Source organism: Pagrus major, chromosome 16 (genome assembly GCF_040436345.1).
Source record: "Pagrus major chromosome 16, Pma_NU_1.0".
Taxonomy (NCBI): Eukaryota; Metazoa; Chordata; class Actinopteri; order Spariformes; family Sparidae; genus Pagrus; species Pagrus major.
Window position 1 is genome coordinate 17268289 of NC_133230.1, and position 23494 is coordinate 17291782.

At 39.6% G+C, this 23494-nt stretch overlaps 2 protein-coding genes across 2 annotated transcripts; one reads left to right on the top strand and one right to left on the bottom strand.

The window, feature by feature from the left end:
* Positions 1-1321: 1321 nt before the first annotated feature.
* Positions 1322-14604, bottom strand: LOC141010627 (phospholipase B1, membrane-associated-like). The gene is made up of 43 exons (XM_073483678.1): positions 14529-14604; positions 13771-13826; positions 13614-13677; positions 13399-13462; positions 13238-13272; positions 12573-12639; positions 12411-12459; positions 11631-11696; positions 11479-11544; positions 11334-11389; positions 11096-11168; positions 10896-10997; positions 10711-10764; positions 10217-10285; positions 10038-10109; positions 9901-9961; positions 9749-9807; positions 9482-9555; positions 9316-9359; positions 8754-8862; positions 8611-8662; positions 8431-8511; positions 7953-8018; positions 7754-7854; positions 7584-7665; positions 7222-7326; positions 7034-7129; positions 6850-6921; positions 6676-6753; positions 6528-6588; positions 6392-6450; positions 5946-6013; positions 5811-5854; positions 5581-5680; positions 5448-5499; positions 5252-5332; positions 4347-4412; positions 4129-4223; positions 3801-3882; positions 3110-3214; positions 2899-2994; positions 2415-2489; positions 1322-2270 (listed from the first exon to the last, which is right to left on the bottom strand). Exons 1-43 carry the CDS (start codon positions 14587-14589, stop codon positions 1992-1994), a joined length of 3297 nt encoding a protein of 1098 aa, XP_073339779.1. The 5' UTR covers positions 14590-14604; the 3' UTR covers positions 1322-1991.
* A 3030-nt stretch (positions 14605-17634) lies between these two features.
* Positions 17635-23273, top strand: ypel5 (yippee-like 5). Its single transcript, XM_073483913.1, has 3 exons — positions 17635-17798; positions 19762-19933; positions 21021-23273. Exons 2-3 carry the CDS (start codon positions 19793-19795, stop codon positions 21243-21245), a joined length of 366 nt encoding a protein of 121 aa, XP_073340014.1. The 5' UTR covers positions 17635-17798; positions 19762-19792; the 3' UTR covers positions 21246-23273.
* Positions 23274-23494: the final 221 nt, after the last annotated feature.

Genomic DNA, 23494 nt, shown 5'->3' on the forward strand with positions numbered 1-23494 from the left:
TAAAGGCACAATTTGTGGTTTGCACTAAAGAAGCAGTAGTCATACAACAATGTAAATAATGGTGGAGTAAGTACTTAGATTTTTTACTTAAGTAAAAGTTGCAGTATCACAGTGTACAATACTCTGTTGCAAGTAAACGTCCTGCCTACTTAAAGGATAAGTGCACCCAAAAATGAAAATTCAGTCATTATCTACTCACTCCCACACGGATTGAAAGTCGGGTGAAGTTTTGAAATTCACACAATATTTCTGGAGCTTCAAAGCAAAACAGTGTTGCAGCATTTCCCGAGATCCCAAATTGATTTGAAAAGACGTTCTCCGCACCCTGGACACGCGGTCAAGCTCATGCACGCTTTTAGCAGCTACATTGGAGATTCTGGCTTAAAAAGAGTGTAAATAACATCTTTTCAAATCCGTTTGGGATCTCAGGGCTTTCACAGACTACTATTACACCAGATGAGCTGTATGGAGCCAAGTCTCCATCTGCTTCAGTTGTTTCGGAGAATGCTGCAACGCTGTTTTGCTGTGAAGGTCCAGAAATGGTTAGTGGACGATGAAACTTCACCCGTCCTTTCATTGACATGAGGATGAGTAGATAATAACTGAACCCTAACCCTCAATTTTTGGATGAATTTATCCTTTAAATACAAAAGTATCAAAATACACAGCAGGTGCTAAAATGAAAGATACCCATCATGCAGAAGGAACTATTTCAGAACAATATTTATTATATTACTGGATTTTAATTAGTGATGTGTTAATGTATGCATCACTTTAATGCTGCTGCTGGTAAAGGTGGAGCTCATTTCAACTACTTTATATACAGCTGGGCAGCTTAATCTATAATAATGCATATTAGTTTATTAGCTGATTTATAATATGATCGTGGGTTTTATTTGTAAAATCAGCTGACAAATAAATGTAGTGAAGTAAAACTGTTAAAAAATCAGAAAGTGAAAGCACTCAGGCAAACTGTTCCTCACTACTTACGTATTTTCCCACCACTGTATGCTTGTGACATAATTAACAGAAGCAGTCGGTGTCTTTCATCACTGTCGGAGGTCATAAAATAACCCCTTTTATGATTTATGGTCAGACTATCTCATTGGCGGTAATGATTAAGGTAATACGTGTGGGCTGATGTGTGCTGAGTCATTGCTGCACGGATGGCTTGTGTAACTTATGATATAGTGATATCTGTATTTCCTGGCTTGCTAAAATAAATACCATTAGCATGTAATGGTGATGATGTTCTGGACAGAGAGAGGAGGACCGGCTGGTGTCTGGTTGTTCAGATGCCACTTGAGCACTCACATTAAAACAGTTTACATGAATTTATTGCAAATTATTTATTACAAATAAACAAAAAACATTTTTGTTACAATCAAAGGCGTTAAGGTTATTTTTTAAACAGACAAAAAAGAACATAGAGAATACATAATTACATGTATTTACCATTGCACACAATGGCCACACAATGTTAGATTTATATTTACATCTACTGAGAGATTACTGTCCTTAGCTAAATCCAGAAAAAAGTAACTATAGACACTTAATTCAAGTACTTAAAAAATTAAGATTTGAGGTAAGAATTGTGTATTTTACACCACAACATTTGTCTGAAAAGTACTGAAATCAATACATTTTCATTCTGATAAAATTGAATACATAACAGCAGTAATAAGTTAACGTTCAGTGAGTAATTTCAGTCACAATTTGCACATGAAATCGACTGTTTGATGTGGTTGGTGAATGTATTATCTCGTTAAGTCAGTTGTTAAGCCAGCTGCAACATTAACTGACAATAATTAACTCCTCTCGTCAAAGCAGACAACACTATCTTATCATGTCTTATTATTGAAATCTTGTTTATTATCACCACCAACAGCATGCTTTATATAAATATATCACTTCAAATATTGTGCTGGCGTTTTGAAGTTGCTGTAAATTTTTTTAAATAGTCCAGTGCAAAATATACAGTAAGTGGCACTTTAAAACCCAGTGCCCTCCATCTCCACCACAGACGTCATCCGCTTCTTGTTTCTCTTGGTTCTCCAGCAGAAGATGAGCCAGGTGACGACGCAGCCTATCAAAAGACCCACTACGGCCAGCACAGCGGCGAGCCAGACTGGCACAGTGTCTGTGCAGTCAGGGGTGAGAGGCAGGGCTGTGCTGTGGATTCCGGGTGCTGTGGCGGTGGTGGTGGGTGCTGAGGTGGTGCTGGTTGACATGGGGAAGCTGTTCACCTTTGTGAAGATGTAAGGATGCTCCTGGAATACATGAGAATGAAAGTCTTCTATTAAATTACGGCCACTTTAATGAACTATTCATGCCATAATGCACAAATTGTACAGGTAAATCACAACTGTGTCAGCCGTAGCATGTGCGAAGTGCATGTGTGGTAACTTTCTTACCTCAGTGGGGCACTTGATATTATTTCTGCTATTTCTGAAATTGTTGTATGTCTGTTTTTTACCCACCGGCTCCAACTAGAGAGAAAACAGAGGACGTCTTTGCTACATATCGACATACATGTACATTATCTTTTCCTGAAACAGAAATGCTTGAGAACTAAAGGTAAAGAAGTTCAATGCCAGCATTTTTGGGGGGTCTTGAATATGTACATTTTGGCCAAGCAAAGCAGTGCTGTTCAATAATATATTTTAAAATGATAATATTGAAAAGAGATATTGTTAAAGGATTGCTTGTTCAGCCTTTTTTCTTGTCAACAATACTGTATCTTATCAAAAATTGTAACTGAAAAGCCCATAAACAAGAAGACCCATAAATAAACTCAACCGAGGAAGCAGAGTATCAAACACATCCTTCCGACATACCCCTAACTCTTCCCCTTGTCAAACACAGTTACCCTTTAACTCTTGGCCTTGCCGTACTCACCATGTTATTCCACAGAGCTGAAGCCATGTCAGCATGTCCCCGCTCACTGAAGTGGAAACAGTCCGCAGAGAAGTAGGTGTCGTCGGGTCTGCCGTCCTGGAGAAGAAAAAATACAACATCAGTGTCTCTAGGAATTGTGACTGTCCCAAAGCTAACATTTGTTCGTATATGCAGAGTGCATTGGAGGCTCAGGGTTACACGGCGGTCTTACAGCGTTCACAGGAACGACGGTGTTCTGAAAAAAGGGCTGCACGACCACAGCAAAGTCCTCTCGGCCATCATAGCGGCCTCCGTACACCAAATTTTCTGTCTCAATCTGAAAGAAAGACCACAAATTCTCATTGAAAAATCCTGAATCTGTGAAAATGAGCTGCATATTGGACCGACATCTTAAAGTCTGATTTAAGATAAGCACAGAGAAACTTTTCTCTTTCAACAGACTGATGTGAAAGCTGCCTTTTAGTGTCAAAGCACATACATCATTCAGCACAGTGAAGCTCAAACATCCGAGTAACAACAGCCCAAACTCATTTTTGAGCAGAAGGGGGTTTTAAAAGGTCCAGTGTGTAGGATTTATGGGGGTTCAGGGACAGAAATGCACCATACAATTCATAGTTATGTTTTTATTAGTGTATAATCACCTGAACCAAGAACTGTAAGCTTGTTTTTGTTATCTTAGAATGAGCCTATTTTATCTACAGAGGCAGTGAGTCCTCTTCCATGGAGTCCACCATGTTTCTACAGCAGCCCCAAACAGACAAACCAAACGTAGGCGCGAGACGAGGGTTGTTCAGTTGGTTGCAAACTGCAACCTCACCGCTAGATGCCACTAAATCCTACACGCTGGACCTTCATCTAGATGTTGGTCACACATTTTGGCCTCACTGTTCCTGTGCGCTGACCTGTAGTTCCCGATTGATCCGTTTTACTTCAGCCAGCTCTGGAGAATCCTCTCCTGCTTGCAGGAAGCACGGACAGACCAACCTGAGGACCAAAGGTGGAAGTAAACAGATGATTTGGGACAAACAAAATGCATTTGACTGATACAATTCTACCTGTAGCATGGTACAAAAATGGGATTTGTCATTGGTTCAGGTGTCCTAAATAAACACCACTCTCTTTGTTGGACTATTTGATCAATATTAAGAAAAGTACTGTTGATTCAAAGGAGTCTCAGACTCTCTTGATTAATGAAGGATTGATTTGGCATAAGTGGACTGATGAGCGTACGGTTGTAACACGTTGCACCCGAGACTGTCCCTTTTGATCCTGCGAAGGCCTTCAATTTCCAGGATCTCCAAGATGCTGACAATGGTCCTGGGAACCTACAGCCAGAATAGAAGGAAAACATAACCATTTCAGAGAGGAAAATTCAGAACTGAGTCTTTTACCAATGATAATTTAAAGGGAAGAAAAAAATCAAGAAGATGCACATTAAAAAATATTACCTCTTTATAAAGTATATCCAAGCTTGTCATCATATGATGGGTGTAGTTCTGAGGCGACAATGTGGCCTGTAATTATGAAAAAAAATATGTTTACACACAATGTAGCAGGCTTTTTATTAATTCATAAACAACACATGTATCCGCGTGCTTTTTTGTCATTTGCTGTTCTCTGAAAAGCATCACAATTAAGCCACACTTCAGTTTTTAAAAAACTGGCCAAGTTTGTAGCTAAAAAGCACATCTCAACCAAAAGAGCCGACGCCATGCAACATGCATGAGACAACTAAACCTAAGCTGTCACTACCACAGTCTCCTGGCTCATCTTAAATTGATGCCGTGCTTTGATATTCTGCTTCAAAGCACAAACATTAAAAGAGAGACTACCCTGTCAGTGCAGCGAGGAGCGTAATGGAGAGAAGGAGAGGGAGAGAAAAAAGGGAAATGGAGGCAAAATGAGGGAGGAGAAGGCGAGAGATGAAGGAGGGAGTGAGACAGAGACAGGATGAAGAGAGTCTGGCTTGACCTCTGTGTTGTTTATGCCTCTTAGAGAACAAGGCCTGTCACTGTGCCTCATGTGCTTGTTTAATGCAGACAGAGGCCGAGATAGAGGGAGAGGGGGTGAAGTGACAGAATGTGCTCATTGAAAAGAAACCATGTCTGCTCTCATCTTACTCTGACACAATAAAACAATTAGGGGAGGGCTGTTCACAAAGCTTGATTATTATGCTCCAGTGCGCAGGCCCATTTGGGGAGTGATATCATGAGACGGCTCTGTACACAGGGCATCACACAACACTACAGGATGTTTAATCACTGTGCTGCGCCGGGAGACTGTCGTCGAAAATGTCCTTCATCTGCTGGATCATCCCTGAATTTCCTGTGACGACTTTGTGCAGCAAACTCACGCGGTCATTGCAGTACTGGCACAGGTCATTGCCTCCAATGAAGAGGGTCACCAGCTTCCAGTCGTTCTCAAAATCCACCGTCTAGGAGGACGAAGAAAGGATCAGAAAGAAAGAGAACATTTTTGCACATTAAAATACTATGATCTGTGCATCAGTGCATGCATTAGTGTGCTGTAATACAGTGTGTTTAACTTACAGAGTCTTTTTTCATGTTATCAATCAGGCGTTGCACCTGCCCCGGGATTCCCCTGTATGAAAAAATAAGCACAAAATGGTTAAAACACAGCAAAAAATACATGAAAGTGAACCATTTGAACCTGAAAACTCACGATATTTTAGCTCCTGATACAGCCACGTTGAAGCCAGTGTTGGTTGTCCCTTGTCCCTTTGACATTCCTTTGATATTAGGATTAAACTTCTTGAGGATATCTGATGGAAAAAGAAAAAAAAAGTAGCAAAATTACTGCACAGGAGGCCAAATTCTAGTTTTGTTGTTATCCAACTGTGTCATCTAGTGGTGCTGATGTGCATCGCATGTCATGAAAGCTGCAGGACTCACTTGGTAATGTTGTGACAGTCTCAAGATTTTTATCTCCTCCGATGCTTGTTAATGGAAAAACAAACAATTAATAAAACGATCATGACGCAGCATTCACAGATATGTTATGTGAATCGTTTGTTCGCAGTCTCTCACCTCCATGACACCCCTCTGTTCTCAGTTCTTAGCTGCAGCAGATTCTTTGCTTTAGCACCAAAACCGGCCTACACGCAGAGAAAAATGTTTTACCATTCAATCATTTCCAAACACTGTTTTTTTTCTCTCTCTGTTTTTCTCTCCGACCCATTTAATTGATTACGTTCCCTCAGCTTGCACATTAACTTGATTTATAAGTACCTAGAGAAAAAGTAAAGGGTAACACAATCGAGCCATCTGGTGGGTCATCATTTAATCATTTACTTCAACACTATTTAAACCCAATGAGCTTCATTTCTACTGCTACTGGAGTCAAAGAAAACCTGGATTTTGCAGAAATTGTCATGACGTGTGCATGTTGCATGTGTGCATGCTGCCTTTTTTACTCACTAATATTATAGATGAACCACCAGAATCCTCTGTCACATTCTTGTGTGCAAACCTACCGTAAGAGAGTCTCCGAGAGCAGCCACCACTTTGATGTCTGCCGGCCGTAACCTGTGAGCTAAAAAGAGATCAACATGAGCCTATTTTACACCTCACATTTCTATTTCCCTTGAGGTAAACACCTTGAATGCTTACCTGAAGTAGGCACAGAGTTGGATGGAGCTGTGTTAACACAGGAAAAGTCACTGCCCCAATTCTAAAGGATGACAGAGACTTGTTTTAGGCATTATGACATCTTGTGGAAATAATAGTTGCCTTTCTAAAGACATAAACTATGACCTACTGTAACAGGAGGAGGGGTGGGTGGAGGGCCTGGAAAAGTGTAGTTGCTGTTGACAGCAGTCCTAATGAATGGGTTGGTCTGATAGAGAAACAACCAAGAACATATTAATACACAAAAGCAATAAAAACATCAACACATAACGTATATTTCTGATAAATTGTGGGACGAAGTTACCTCAGAGGGACACTTCAAATCAATGCCAGCTTCAAAGTCTTGTGTAAACGTCTTGTTGCCTACTGGCTCCAACTAAGAGATTGTGAACATCAGTGATTTATTTTGGATCATTAGAAGAAAATTAAAAGCAACATCTGCCAAGACAAAAATGTAGTAAAATGTCTTCTGATAAACAAAATCCTACCATGTTGTTCCAAAGAGCTCGAGCCATGAGAGTGTGAGCCCTCTGGCTGAGATGGAAGCAGTCGGGTGAGAAGTACGAGCGGTCAGGCCGGCCATCCTTTAGAAAGAAGGGAAGAGGAGGGATGAAATTTTAAAAACAGTTACCATAATTGAAAACCCCTTTATGGTTCCAGGTGTGTCAGCCCTTACCTCTAACCTGGGAAGGTAAACCTCCCTCAAGAAGGGCTGCAGTACCACGGTGAAGTTGACACGCGTGTCATAGCGCCCAGAGTCAATCAGCTCTCTCATAGCACTCTGGACGGAAAGATAAAGACCAGAGAACGAGTGTGAATGATTGTTTGACTTTTCAGTAACCCCAGGAAGACGAGCAACCGCTCTGCTAACAGGGATCCAAAAGAATAAAGAATGGTGATAATGATGATTTAAAATGGGCCTTTAAAGCTTTTTTAGATATCAAATTTACTATAAAGTTTATTAAATATTAGTAAAAATGTGAGTGGTAGCCACAGGAATGACTAAACACTTCCTTTTACCACCCGTTAGTCATTCACCTGGTAGGCCCTATTGAGGTCATTGACCTTCTGGAGTTCAGCCGATCCCTCTTTAGGCTTCAGTATGCAGGGGCAGACTAAACTGAAACATAAACATCAACATTGTTAAATAATGTTTCAAAAACTTTTATTTATTTATTTTTATCTTAAAACAACCAACATTCACTGACCTCACAAACCAGGTGGGACAGCCCAGAGTTTTATCACTGTGCAGATCACGCAGTGGTACAATATTTAACACCTCGACCAGATTGACGATGGCACGAGGCACCTGGGTGATACAAAACAAGAGGTGTGTAGGCTTTCTGTGATTATGACTGGCCAACGTGCAGTGAGGTTGTTTGTTGTTACAAGAGGATGAAAACATACTTCATTGTGGAGGATGTCCAGAGCTTGCTGGATACGTTTGACGACGTTCCTGGGTGAGAAAAAGATCTGTGGAGAAAGAGTGTTTCTGTTTGAAGGTGTGCATGCATAAATTTGGAACAAATCAAAGTCGAGAGAAGATTATTCAGTAACTGCTTTGATAACTGATTATCATTTTAGTAAGTGAGTGAGCGAGTCACTTTTTCCAGCAAACATTTGCTGGTTTCAGCTTCTCAAATGTTAGGATTTGCTGTTTTTCTTTATCTTTTATGAAGATTTTGGATTGTTTTCAATTTGAATATGTCACTTTTTTAATGATAAACATCATAGCTGTTAATAAGTTGCAACCGTAAAACATATTGTTTAATATGATTTGGATGATCAATATGACCTATATGATAATATGATCCTAAATCTCTATTTGTGTCCTAAGCCAGTTCAAGACAGATCATATATAAGTACAAAATATAAGAGTGCTCACACTGTCTGTGCAGAAGTCACATATGTCATTGCCACCAATAAACATGGTGATCACTTTCCAGTCGTTGTAGAAATCGATGCTCTGTAAAGAAGATAAGAGTTAAGTCTTCTGTTTATTTGGTAATTGTGAACATAAAACTGCGACAAAGGTTACATGAGAGCACATCTGCCTGTGGCTTACCGAATCAGCTTTCATTTTGTCCACCAGGACGCGCACCTGTCGCACCATGTCACTGAAAATAGAAATAATTTTAAGATGTGCAAATTCTTTCTTCTGCCAAGGATTAATGTATTGAGATCCAAAAGGTTAAGATCGTGACTGACCCAGCCTTCGCTCCTGCCACAGCCTGATTGAGAAAGGCTTGAGGAGAGTCCTCTTTACCGATTCCCTCTGAGAAGCCGGTCAGGTTGGGGTTGAACTCCCTCAGGATGTCTGCAGACCACAAACACAGAGAAGGTCACCATGTTTTATCTCTAACTACCATTCAGAGTTTGATTTCCAATATTAACGTGTTGCATTTTATTATTGATTATCAAGGGCATCCTAAGGTTTTCAGTTGATTCAGGTGATTGTCTGACTTACAGTTATTCTTCCATTTAATTGCCTATTTTTTGCAGGGAATGTGGACAATTAAAAGTAATTGCACCGGAGTTTGCAAGCAGCTAATCTGCATCATTTGTCCCTGGGCAGGAAGACAAAAGAAACTACCACAGAACAGCAAATACAACAGCACATAATCATGTCTGCTGGACAGTGAAGCCTATAATGATGGTGATAAGACATCATAATCATATATCAATACTGGACATCTGATATTTGACCTGTGGTAAGCATTTTTTAATGTTAGACAATGCAGATAAAAGATGAAATAAGGGTCAAACATACTTGGCAGAGTTGTCACATTGGTAATGTTTTCATCACCTCCGATGCTGAAGGACAAAGAAACAGCTTGTTAGCTTTAAATTCAGTTCACAATATAACCAACTGAACTGTTGAAGTATTTTCCCATACTATCCAAATTTGAACAGAGGTGTGCTTTTGCTTATCTCACCTCCATGACAGTCCTCTGTACTCATTAATCACTAACAGAAGGTTGTCATTCTTTGCGCCCACACCATTGGCTGCCTGCAGCGAACATCAGAGACGGAAAGGAAATATTAATGAACTAGAGGTATTGTATACAAGCCACTGTGAAAATATCTTTACATCTGTTTACCTGTTCTTTATACATAATGTGCATCTGGTCTTTATCTGTTAATGCCTACTGGGACGAGTAGATTTCTAGATATAAATTTGACTATAGCAAAAGAACACTCACTGTCAGAGAGTCGCCCACTGCTGCCACCACCTTGATATCTCCAGGTCTGAGTTCATGTACTACAAAGAGAATAAAGTGGTTGAGCTTGGTTGGATTCAACTACATTTCCCACAATATATTACCAGAATAAGAGCTCAAAATATATATTTTACCTGAAGTGGGTGTAGTGGGAGATGGACTTCGGTCAGTGCAAGGTATCTCAGTGCCCATATCCTGCAAACAAACATCAGTTTTAAATAACTGCATGTTGTGTAATTCTGTGGCTCTGAAGTTGAATTGAAAGACTTACAGGATCCACTGAAGCTGCATTCCCCTCTTTTTCACTCGGAGAATTTATCTGTGTCCGCAGGAAAGGTCGCTCCTGGGATGAGAGATCAAAATCTTGATATAAGGTTGAAAGTCTTGCATGGTTCGACCACATTTAGGGTTAACTTTTAACAAACTGCATTATGGGATGGTATGCCTCACCTGAGAAGGGCAGAGAATACTAATGACGCTGCTGTCCATGAACTCTGTCTGACCTGTCAATGGCTGAAGCTGGAAAAAAAAGCCGTGATTGGTTAAGATTTAAGGTTCAAGTGGAGCCACTCTGCATGCAGCCAATGACCACACAGTGTCAAACAGTGCTGGTTACACAATTCTTTGTATTGTCTTGCATGTAGATCCAGAATGATCAAAGCTGGAGAAAGCCATCCTGTAGGATAACCTCATCAAGTTCATCTTTCAGCACAAATCTTATCTAATCTCTCGTCAGAGTCATAACTGTTCCCCGCAATCATTGTTCCATCTTACTTTTGCTTTGAGGGATTATGGCGACTCTTCCCGATTGGCTAATTTTTTTACAATGGAGACACAGGGTCAATTTCAAGGTCGGAACAACATGTGGATCAATGCTGGAGGTTTCCAGGCAGCTTCACATGCAGCGCACTTTACGTTTAATCGTTACTCTCAGAAGAGCTTACCAGGTTTGTCCATAGCTGAACTGCTAATTGGTTTGGGTCAGACCAAGTGTTCTCCTACAAAGAAACACACAATAAATGCAAGTTACACATTAGCCATTTCAAGGAATTATCATGCATTGTTACCAGAAGGCAGGCTGTATGATTTATAGTACTGTTGATTATAACAGCTTTTTTTTTTTACATACAGAGATTTGTTCAAGGATGACTGGAGCGGACTGCAGCACAGCCGTGAAGTCTGCCTGTTTGCTGTGCCACTTTGGATTTTCCAAGAAATGACTCAGAGAGTCCTGAAAACAAGACAAATAGATTTTTGTCAAGGACGTAGCCAAATATGATTCAGGTGAGCACGAGGCACTTAAATACCATTTCTTTACGTGTATTGTACCTGTAGTGTTTTCAGAAGAGTTGCTTTATGTAGTCGTCGGTTGATGCCTTCATCTCTCATACACTCACACCTGCTACAAATAACAAAGCAGCAAATGTATTACAATTAACATGATCACATGAGAATATGTATATAAAAGCAAGAGTTATATCATGTCACAATAAATGAGTAAATGCAGTTTATATAGTTCATTTAGCTGGCTTTTCAATAGACAAACTTCCAAATTTAAAACACTCACTTGTCCTGCTGGTGATCTGTGCTCCAGACTGCCACGTGAACTAAAGTGTGATGCAACTGTAAACACACAACCACCAATTTAGTTTTTTTAATTCTATTTCTTCATGGCAAAATTGTTTTTTTATATATATAAATAAGCACAATACCCTTTTCTGCAACAACTCCAGAGCTGCTTCCACCTCCTGCACAACAGCATTAACATCTGCAGCAACCTGAAGCACAAAGAAACAGTTACAGCTTTTACAAACGCTAACGTACGCTACATCTAACATGATGTTGTTGTAGTAACGAATCTTACATCTGGTGAACAGGCGCACATGGAATCTGTTGGGACCAACAGCAGCACAAACTTCCAGTCTGTCGCCTGCAAAGAAATAAGGAAGAGATGGAGGCCTTACACTGGCTGATCGGCTGTTAGGTCAAACTCTAATTAACACTTGAGGCAAAATGTGACTTTTAAATTCACCTAACCTAACCTCCCTCTATTTGGACAGTGGCAGAATGCAGAGCAACCAGAGAAAACTCACAAGAACGTGGGGACAACATGTTTAAATTACATGTTGTCCCCACGTTCTTGTGAGTTTCCTCTGGTTGCTTCTTTTAAAACCTTCTTGCTGTGAGACGACAGCGATAACTACTGAGACGAGGTGCCACCCAGTTACAGAAATGTAGTGAACTCGTTGTTCTTTTCTGACAATCATTGATGATCACATTTTTCTTCCATTTTCATTGATAGACTTAAGCTTAGCTTAGTATAACAGGGGTAAAGAGCTAGCCATTTTGAGCTAGTAGAAGCAAAGTTAGGAAAGAAAAAAAGATCATCCCGTGTGTTAGTGAATTTTTATTATTTTCGAATGGCAGAAAATGGATTTTTGAAATTTGAATAGTTTCAGACGCCCAGGCAAATTTGGTCCTAGGCTCCTGAATTGTTTTAAATATGTCCTACGGGAGGGGAGTATCATGGTTAATATTTTATTCTTATTTATTTCTTACCATATTTATAGTGGGTGTATTCACTCAGTGTGGCCTTCTCTTCATCAAATACTAAACACATGTTATATAAGGGGTTAATGTGTACCTGATGTGAAAGGGAGAGGGACAGCTCCTCCGCTTCCTCCAACAAGCTCCTGCAAAACACACACACACTCACATAAAACACACCTGCAAGAACATCAGTATGCCGCATTTATGTATGTGACTGTACGTGTGTGTCACGTGCGTGTGCGTGTGTCTGTGTTACCTGGGCTGTGATGAGGTCTGAGCCACATGCGGAGGGTTCACTTCAGGGTTAAACATGGACAGCAGCTCTATCCAGCACACACAGACACACTTGTATTGAGTTTATCTACAGGTTGTATGATCCTTACAGTACAATCAGACGGCGGATTATGTACATTATGTGGTAATTGCAGTTGTGAAAGAGGAAACAGGTGAAAGCCTCCATTCATGTTGCCAGTCTTGCTCACTTTTATGTGAAATGAAGGTCAACAACCTCTGTTTATGGCCCACTCTCTTATCCTTAGAGATAAAAAAAGCGCCCAAACTGTGACATAGACTTGACTACGGCCTTCAAATGAACTCACCGCAACCTCTGAATTCTTTCAACTATATGGTGGGATAACCCCCTAATAGTGTGAAAAGTGTCTGTTTGGTCTTTCAACTCAACTCAACTTAACAAGTGACAGAGCAGGGTTATTGTGGTGAACTACAACAAAATCACAGACGAGGACTCGAGGTACATTTTGGAAAATTAAAATAAAACTCTAAATTGCAAATTTTGAAAGTGCTGATAATGACAGGTATGTTCAATACCATTTCTAGATGATGATACACTTCCTTCTTTGTACTTGACCATAGAAACACTCACTGGTGAGAAAGGCTGTGTGTGAGAGTTTATAGACTTACCAGCAACTCTGTTGACAACTCTGGATGCTTCAAGCCTGATAATGAAGACAGACACATTGTTAGAGCGAGGGTATATAAAGGCTCGGGAAGCCATGTCGTCACTTCCAATGATTTTCAGTAGTACCGAAGTACATTTTTGCATTTTATTTTTGGGTGTTTACCTGTGTGATGGTGGGACTCCCAACACATAGACAGCTGAGATATCATCAGGTCTGAGAGTGTGAACTGATGGAGAGGAATCAGGGAGATGAAAAAGCCAGCAATGTCATGATACAACAGACAGCATTGTAAAATCTAATCACACAGTAATCACTTGAACTGGAAAAACGGATTAGTATAATTATTGATCATGATTGAAGCCGGCAGTGTACTGTACCTGAAGAGGACGAGGAGAAGGGGGCAGGTATTGGTGAGCAGAGCATTGGCATGTAACTTTCTGTCTGCAGCAAAGAAAAAAAACCTTAGATACAGTAGAGTATATTTTTAATACATACGTTTTTATAACGATCACCAAGGCATTATAGCCAACATACATTCTCTGATTTCTCTGCTGATGGTCCAGTTTTTCGAACATTAACGCTGACAGCATCTAAATGTGACACCAGAAACAAAAAAATAAGTTAACAAGTAAGAATAACAACACTTTTTTATTCATTTCACTCATTTTTCCTTAAAATACAACAGCTTATTTGAATATAAAGTACATTAAAGGGCTATTGTGTATTAAGCCATCAGGACATTTTCTCTGAATATCATGTTTACTTTACCTTACAGGTCAATACTGACTCGTGAAGGATTCAGTGAATTCATATGTGCGTATTGCTTGTGTCGGCTCAGTCTGTGTAATATGCTATATGTGTATAGTTGACTTGTTTCAGTATTTGCATCCCTTAGTCCTTTGGGCACAGTGGATATTTTACTATATATGTAACTAACAGAGATATGGTAAACTTTTCCTTTAGACTCTGCATCATCATCAGCATAGAAGGGGAAACAATCCAGACACTCACAGATAACTAGTCTTCTTTGTGGGGGAAAAAAGCTCACACTGTACTGCATGAGTAAAGCAACAGGTAGGTCGTAGATAAGACCTGCTTCCATCCACATTGTAATAAATGAATGCACAATATGTCCACAGACAGTGTGCACATGACCACAGCTAAAGCAGACTGGCTGTTCAGTTACCAGATACTCACCACATGACTGTGTCGCCTTGCACTTGATGGTCACTGACTGCAACGAAATGTGCAAATGTGCATGCACAAAATGTGTCAAATGTCCTGTAGCTTACCTGTACACTGAGCGCAGGATCCAACCAGGGCTGCCAGAATCAGAAGAGCAGATGTAGCCATGATGTGGTGAGATAGAGAGAGCCGTCCACACTGAGGGGTTTGTGTAATGCCCTCCTCTTGTTTTCCCTCAGAGAAAGAGTGACTGTAAGCTTTCACTGAGAGTAAGAGTACCTGTAAAGGGGGTGGAGAAGGGGAAGAGTTCCCAGGACGGCAGAGGAAATGGAAGAAGAGGACCTCTCATGTGATAAGCAGAGTGATCATCCTGCAACGTCTCCCACTTACACCCTTATACTCTCAGTCATATCTTCATCTTATCAGTTTATCTGGATAACAATCAACAAAACTACAAGTCATACCACCTCCTCCCTATCTCTGCATTTTGTTTGTCAATGTGTTTTTGTGTCACATGCAGTTTTTCTTGCAAATCTGAAGGATAGCCTCATGTTTTGCAACAGACCAAAATGACACATTACGGAAAGTCAGTGAGATGTTGAGTTTATGGGTCTCAGAGTGACACTTTATATCATACAGTTAATGGATGAAAAAAGCCAGACAATAACACTGTTTATCCAAATATACAAAATAAAAATCGGATCAAATATCATAACAAATACAAAATATATATATAATGAGATATTATCTAAGCTTTCTGTTTTCATCTATATAGTTTATTTAGTCAGGAAGTTACATTGAGATCAATAAAATATTGAAGATTTACATCAGACAGCAGTATATAGCAGACAAATTAAAAATATATATATAAATACTAAAAACTTAGAAAATAATAAAAAATACAAGAAATACTACAAATAATGAAAACATTTTTTAAAGAAATAATAAAAAAGAATAAAGATAATCAAATAATACAAGTCATAAAAATATTTAAAAAATAATGAAATCACAAGAAAGATTAAAAACATCAAAAGAAAGAATGAAAATACAAAATATAAAAATACCATAAAGAATAAAAAACATGACAAATATTAAAATTACAATTTTACAGCTGCAACTGTTATTCTAGAGAGTGTTTTAGAGAGAGGATTTTGTTACGGCCACACTAACATCTCATAAAGAGGTCAGACTGACCTCCTCCATCGCTTGAAGGAACAGGACAGAGTGTGTGTGGACACAGTGATAGTAACCAGAGTGATTTTCCAGGGAAATGAATTCATTTCGGGTTCATAATAAAACTCATTTGGTTGTAAAAGCTCAAACAGCCATACATTTTCTGCTCCTTCATTAACGTTTCTGTTCTCTAGTTTATGGGGGCTACATCATTAATCTTTAATATTGACAGAACTATAGCAACTCATTAGGATAAAGTATTCATTATCAATTATTTTAATATGTTGCTGTTTAACTGATAGTCACACTTCGCTGAATGCACATTTATGAGAAACTGTGATGATACAAGCAGCTTCCTTGGGTTTAATATATTTCACCAGGGTTATGTAATTTTATGTTAACAACCAGCAATTTACGTTCCATTTTGGAGATGAGATATGATTAGATTGCTAAATACTTTATGAGTTTGTCCTTAAAGTAGATTGGCTTTGCAGATAGCCTGACCCTTGGAGTCAAGAGGCGTTAAACAACAAGTTATCTTGATGTTGTTGAGTTATCAGATTTCCATCAAGCAGCAGAGCATGTTTGCAGTTTATATTGTTGTGGTATGTTGCATTAAAACAAATGAATGCATCAAAATGTTCTGATAATCCAACACTTCACTAAAAGACTTTACAAAGTTTTGGTTTTCCCTTTTACTTGTCAACCATTAGCACATTCCTGCCAGAAGACCAAGAGTTTGACAGTTTTCAAATCAATATGCAGCTTCTCAAATTCCTTTCCTGATTTTGTCGAGTGATCAGTGCCTGTTTGGGTTAGGCACTGTACGTTCTGTACATGTTGTATGTACCGTATCAATATTTGGTACTGTATGTGTCATATCACATTCACATTGCATGTTTATGACTTTCATATGGGGAGGCGGAGGGGAAGGTTGTGGAGTACAGCTAGGTAAGGACGCCACTGGATATTGTAAAGGAGACCTCTGAACATTTTCCAGCCGTGTTTTTGGTGACAAAAAGCAGGTATTTTAAGCCAAAACATGATATTTTCCATAGCTTTAACTGTGTTTTTGGTGTCTCAACCTAACTAGATCATAAGTGACTGAAAAGTGAACCTTAAGGAACATAAAGTTGCAATAGAGAAATGTGAAGTTTCAATATATCTGTGGTTTTCAGAAACTGATATCAAGCTTTATTCCGGCGATCAGGTTGGAGACTTTACGTTTCTTTACGTTCCATTTCCAACTTTATGTTGTGACAGTGTGTTGCTGGTCTGGTTATGTTCAGGCACAAAACCAACTTGGTTAGGGGTGGGAAATGATCACGATTTGGCTTACCTGGTGTTGTCACAAACACGGCTGGAAATACTCCCAATGTCGAGTTAAAAATACCCGGTTTTATAGCTGCAAATTGTTCTGTTGTCTCATCAGAAATATTCGGTTTTGTTGAAAATACCAGTCGTTTCACGCCTTCAAATGCTGAGACACTGTCTTGACCTGTGGTCTCCCATTTGACAACCGTCTCGCCTATAGCAGCCATTTATTAGTTTATTATTATGAACGCCTATTCTTGTATCTTATGGCTTTGTAGCGGATGCTGTTCAGGACTTTCACCTTGCTGCAGCTGAGCCGACCTGTGTCTGTGCTGAAGGAGACCCCAAGTTTTCATCCATCATCCTCTCAGAAGTGTCCACACATTGTCAGGCAGACTTTAGGCTGTAGGACGGACGGACGGATGGATAGATATATGTATAGATAGACAGACAGACAGACAGACAGACAGACAGACATATAGATAGATAGATAGATAGATAGATAGATAGATAGATAGAGGTCTTGAGTAAATGTACTTATTTACTTTCCACCACTGCAATAAGGTTCAGACTGGTGCTACCTGCAACCGTGCACGCCAAAATAAAGTAAGCAAGTACAAAGACACTTACAGTGTGCATGGTTTGTGGACATTAAGGTCCCCTCTGCTCTGCTGACACCTTGTGGCGCCGCTGCAGCACATGCTGCTACGTCACGACCGGATGTTGATACTAGCTGGGAGCAGAGCGCAGACAGGAACAGCTGAAAAAGAACAACAAAGCCGCGACGACGACGCTACAAAAACACAAATGTGCGTCTAAAATACACCTCAAATATCGGTGACATCATCGCAGGTGGGGACATTTTGTTCCACTGAAGCAACTTTGAAAAGGTAGGGAGCCGTCACTTTGAGCTGAGGAGAAATAAACCTGTTTGTTGTTCCGCTTTCTTGTTCCTATCTTGTTGTCGTTATCGCTGTTAGCTGCGAGGCTAACGTAATGTTAGCTGTTTTTATTCATCGTGACGACACCGCTCGGCCAAAATATCCATTAAACACGACGGGAACCAGCAACTGTGTTTCCATTTGGTCGATTAGTGAAAAGTATTTATCTTCATATGTGTTTTATAATCTAGAGTTTGTGATAATAATGAATCTGTAGCGTAAACACGACATCCATTACATGTCAGTCCGTCCTGGGAGAGGGATCGCTGCTCTGTTGCTCTTCATGAACTTTCTTCCATTTCTCTCCCCATTCTAAGACGAGAGGTTATTTTTTTAAATATTTTTTTTCATAATGGCTTTTATGTTCAGCATTATGTAAGGCTCAGCGCCATCTACAGTCAACAGTCTTCATGATGAGACAGGCAGGAACAGAGAGTACTTGGTGAAATCTGTGAACAGGGAGATGCCACAGCAAGGAAAGATCACAAAAAAACAAAAAGTAACACAAATACAGATATATATATATAGAAATCTGAGCTCATAATGTTTGGTTTTCTGCTGGATTTTCAACTAAAGTTGTTTTATGCCTGTCACTTGCTATGTTGCTTCATGTAGCCTTGTAAATTGTTTATTAAAGAAGGTAAATTCTGCAGATGTTGAATTGCAATTTACATGTGCAGTACAGTGTTTGGCTGGAGATGGTCATTGCTTGAATTTCTGCCATATTGGTGAAAACAAACACTCAACGTGGTTCAAAAATTACAAAGACAGCCATTAGGACGAATGTTACACACAGGATAATACAAGTGCAAAGAAGGATTGGTGCTCTAAAGTCGATTTGCACCAGCATTGAACCCAGACACAGGATGTCTACTCAACAACACTACAAAGAATAATCTCAAAAGTGAATTTACACCTCTAACAGTGTCATCCCAATATTATGAAGTTGTTTAATTTGGCATTTAAAGAGATATTGGTGGGCTAAGTGATTTGGATGAAGTCCTTTCCAAAGTACGATTTACATTGTGTTGTGATACAGTCTTTATCACAATTTTGTAAAAATTGTTAATTTAAATAAAAGAAATCTGTTGAATGTCTGTTTTGGCGTATGAAGTGAATTAAATACTTGAAATCAAGGTACCTCTTAACATAAATCAGTGGCAACTGGACTTGCTTTAGATTCTTTAAGATGTTTCTTTCACCTGTCAGTCAAAATGCTTCAGCATTTCTGACCGATGTGTCGGGGGTCTCAGGCATTTCCCCTCTGTAGGGTCGTTAAGGTCCAACGCACAGTACTCATTGATTTGGTAAAATCTATAGCACACCTGCCGAATGAAATTGTTCAGGAGCAGAAAAATGCAGTTCAGACATGGGGTAGCACGTCACAAGATCCAGGTGTTTGTGCATGATTTTTACAAACAAGGCATATTTTTGTTCGGGGGCACTGTTTCGCTCTATTTATCCTCATAAGCACAAACAAAAGCCTCCCTACATTGTTAGAGACTGAGAAAAAGAAAGAGATAAACAGATGGGAGATAAAAATGAGCTTGAGGGCGAGTTGAGACATAAAAGAGAAACCAAACAGAAACCAAAATAACTTCACTTTGTCCTTATTTCAATAGGAGGTACTTACTTGCCTTTGACTGAGAACTTCTGTATGTGGCCTGGATGACTGAGAATCTTCACAGACTTAAAAATCCAATGTGACCATAAAGGAGTCCTGCTCATTGATTTACAACATTGCCTATAATAGCCTCACACAAACAGCTGTGTTGAAGGAGTAGCTACCCATGTGATAAACAGTATGGAAAAACCTCTAGGATACATTAAAGCATTGTCATGTATGTATATGTTTATCTTTATTTAACTTTCCAGCAATAAATAGCCTGCTTTTCTTTGTCTCATATTATAGCCTTAGTTCAGTCACTCCCAGAGATTTGACGATGGGACGCATCTTTTTGGACCACATTGGCGGGACACGCCTCTTCTCCTGCGCCAACTGTGACACCATCCTGACCAACAGGTCTGAGCTCATCTCAACACGTTTCACAGGAGCCACAGGCAGAGCTTTCCTCTTCAACAAGGTACAGAAACACATTATCTTCCCATTATCTCGGGAAAACTGCAGTTGTTATTTCGAGATAATAACTCGAGATCGTATTTATCGTAATTATATCGTTATCTCGGGAAAACAAAGTTTCGTTATCTCGAGTTATTATCTCGAAATAACAACTGCCGTTTTCCCTTGATAACGAGTTAATTTCATTTGTTATCTCGAGATCTCGAGTTATTATCTCGAAATAACAACAAAGTTTCGTTATCTCAAGATCTCGAGTTATTATCTCGAAATAACAACTGCCGTTTTCCCGTGATAACAAGTTAATTTCATTTGTTTTCTCGAGATCTCGAGTTATTATCTTGAAATAACAACTTTGTTTTCCCGAGATAACGGGACAATTTCTCGAGATAACGAAACTTTGTTTTCCCGAGATAACGGGATAATTAATTCGAGATCTTGAGAAAACAAAACGATAGTGTAGTATATTAAATCATTGCAGAAAACATCATTCAGTGTAGCAATGTCAGAGGAGCAGGAGCATATCGATCACCGCGTCACATATCTTTTCAATCAAGGCCTGACAGGCTGAAATAGCATTATGCCTTGCTATTACAGATAATATACACATTAGTGTGCGTAATCTAAAGACAGTTAGCAAGGCTTCAGCTATATCGGCGGCGCAATCTAAGTGAGCCTGATGTCGTCGTTTAATACATAGCTGACCAGCTACGAGGTCCCGGCGTCTCCATAATCTCAGGCCTATCATATCACAGTCATTATCTCGAGATCTCAAATTAATTATATCGTTATCTCGGGAAAACAAAGTTTCGTTATCTCGAGATCTCGAGAAATTATCCCGTTATCTCGGGAAAACAGCAGTTGTTATTTCGAGATAATAACTCAAGATCTCGAGAAAACAAATGAAATTAACTCGTTATCATGGGAAAACTGAAGAAATAAAATGTATGAATGCATGGCCTTTTAGGGCTTCCGTAATATTAGGGTCCATGTAAACATAACTATTTACTCGTAAAACAAACGGGCCACACATATTCAGTCTCTAGTTCCCTGCTTCAAAAATGAGTGTGCATGCCTGTGTCTGAACCCAACAGGTGGTGAACCTCCAGTACAGCGAGGTGCAGGACAGAGTGATGCTCACCGGGAGACACATGGTGAGGGATGTCAGCTGCAAGAACTGCAACAGCAAGCTGGGCTGGATCTATGAGTTTGCTACCGAGGACAGTCAGCGGTACAAGGAGGGACGGGTCATCCTGGAGAGGGCGCTGGTTCGGGAGAGTGAGGGCTTTGAGGAGCATGTCCCCTCAGACAACTCATGAGCCGCCTAACCTCAGATTAACTCCTCTCCCTCTCCTTTATCCCCTCACCTCTGTGCTGCACACCAACACCTGCAGACTTAGTGGTCAGTGAAGTTTTGGCTTCACCCTCCTCCTCCCAACCACACCCTTCCCTGTCTCTGGCCTATGAACCTTAGACCTCTGCTGATTAGAAGATTGGTTTGCTGGCTCTATTCTTGCTGAATAGACATCCCCAAAATACTTCCTGATTTATGTGTCACAGGGCACCACCCTAAAAAACAGCTGGGGACCTTAGATAGGGAGTTCACTTCACTTGTTTAAGTGTTCATGCACGGTCACACAGAATTTTCACCATCTCTGCACAAGGCATGCTCCACAGTTTTTCATATATGCATGATTATAGACATGGTCAGTCACGTGAAAAAAAAAAAAATCACCTGGTCGTTTTGTTTATTCAAATAACTGGAGGTAGTAGAGCTGAGCACCAGCCCACTCTCTACACAGCAATGTGAAATGAACCAATGGAGGTGTCACTTTACATATTGCTTTTAAAATGGTTCAAGTGCTTCCGTGTTGTCAACTTTGTCTCAATGTATTTGTCACTGGTGAGCACTGAATGCAACTAAGACCACTGTAGTTGTTATTTCTATATCAGTTACCTTTTTATTAGCTGGTAGTGTGATGAATATAATAGTGTTTAAAATCTCTGTTCTTCTCATCCAAATGATACCGCACAGATTGATGTCATATTTAAATATTTGTTGTTGTGTTTGACTGATAGGAGTTTTATTTAGATCTGGCTCACATGATGTGCATTTATTTTGATTGACATGTGCACAAAGTGGCTTTAAGTGCAGTTCATAGCGTGAAAGTGATCTCATGTACATAAGACAATCATGCAATTGATCCTACAATTTAATTCAGCTAGACCACTCTCCATCTGTTAGCATGGATTCTGTGCCTGTGCGATGTGCCGTGTGAAGCGTGAACATGTCACTTTGGTGACTTACGAGGAGCGTGTACCTTCCAGCCATGTGTCTCAGTGTGACGGAGGAGGAATGTGTGTGAGACGTGATGGAGACATTCTCTGGCTGCCTGCTGGCTATTAAGGACAGGATTATGAGAGGATGGGTCATGGAAGCGTTTGGAAGTAGCCAACATTTGGAGACGAGCTTACAGACATCCGCTGGAAAAAGAACCCACAGCAGAAATTCTTCTATCAATGCTTGAAACGACACACTGAAAATATGTTTAAATCAAGCCTGAGTTGGACTCCATTTCTTTAAACACAGATGCTGTCTCCTACTTTCAGGAAAGTGACCCATCGTCTTGTTATAATCCTCGGCTTCAGGCATATTTGGTCATAAGATGACTTGTTTCTTACAACACAAAGCCAAACAAGCTTTAATGGAGTATTAGTCTTTAAAGTTGAGCCTTTGTCCTCTGACTATGCCAGAGCCTCCATTTTATATTGCAGTGTCCTGTGAAGATTTCAACCCAAATGTCAAATTGTTAAAAAAAAAAAGAAAAATCTCGATCTTTGTGACATTTGAGGTTATTTTTGGAATGCACAGCATCACGGCCCTGATGTAATATTGTGCCATTTCAGAGTGTGTATGCCTGCAGGCGTTACCATACTGGTCCAGCCTTCACTAGAGGCAATGTTAATGTTTTTTGCTCGGCCTTTACAAGGTCATGCAAGAAAGTGCAAGTTGACATTTCTACAAAAAAAAAACAAAGCTGAATTAGATATAAATGGCTTCTACAGGACAATGACATCCATATCCCCGAGTTAGTGCAGTGTACAGTCAATGGCCATGACAGAGTATTATCATTTTGTTGTTAACTTTTACCATTTTATTGATAGGCCATTGCTTTTATTTTCTTTATTCTATATATGACTGTTATTTTATTGACTGATACATTTATCTTATTGTATGTTTTCTTGATTGGAGGTTTGGAAAAAATATGTTTTCTTCTTGTATGGCTATATAGCGGGGTTTTCTCTGATGTGATTTCTAAATAAAAATGTAGTCTTGCTGGGTTCAATTTCATCGTCTTGTTTGTCCTTTCTTTAGACCATATTTTCTTCAGAAAGTGCAACGGAGTCAGAGAATGAGTGATTTAACAGGCTATAATTACTGCCAAAATACAGTATATTTTTCTTTTCCCTCTTCCTCGATCTGGTGTTCAAGACACATTTTATAAATAAGCACATAGAGATTTACAAACGTAAGTGTTAAAATATTATCATGTTCATGTCCATAAAT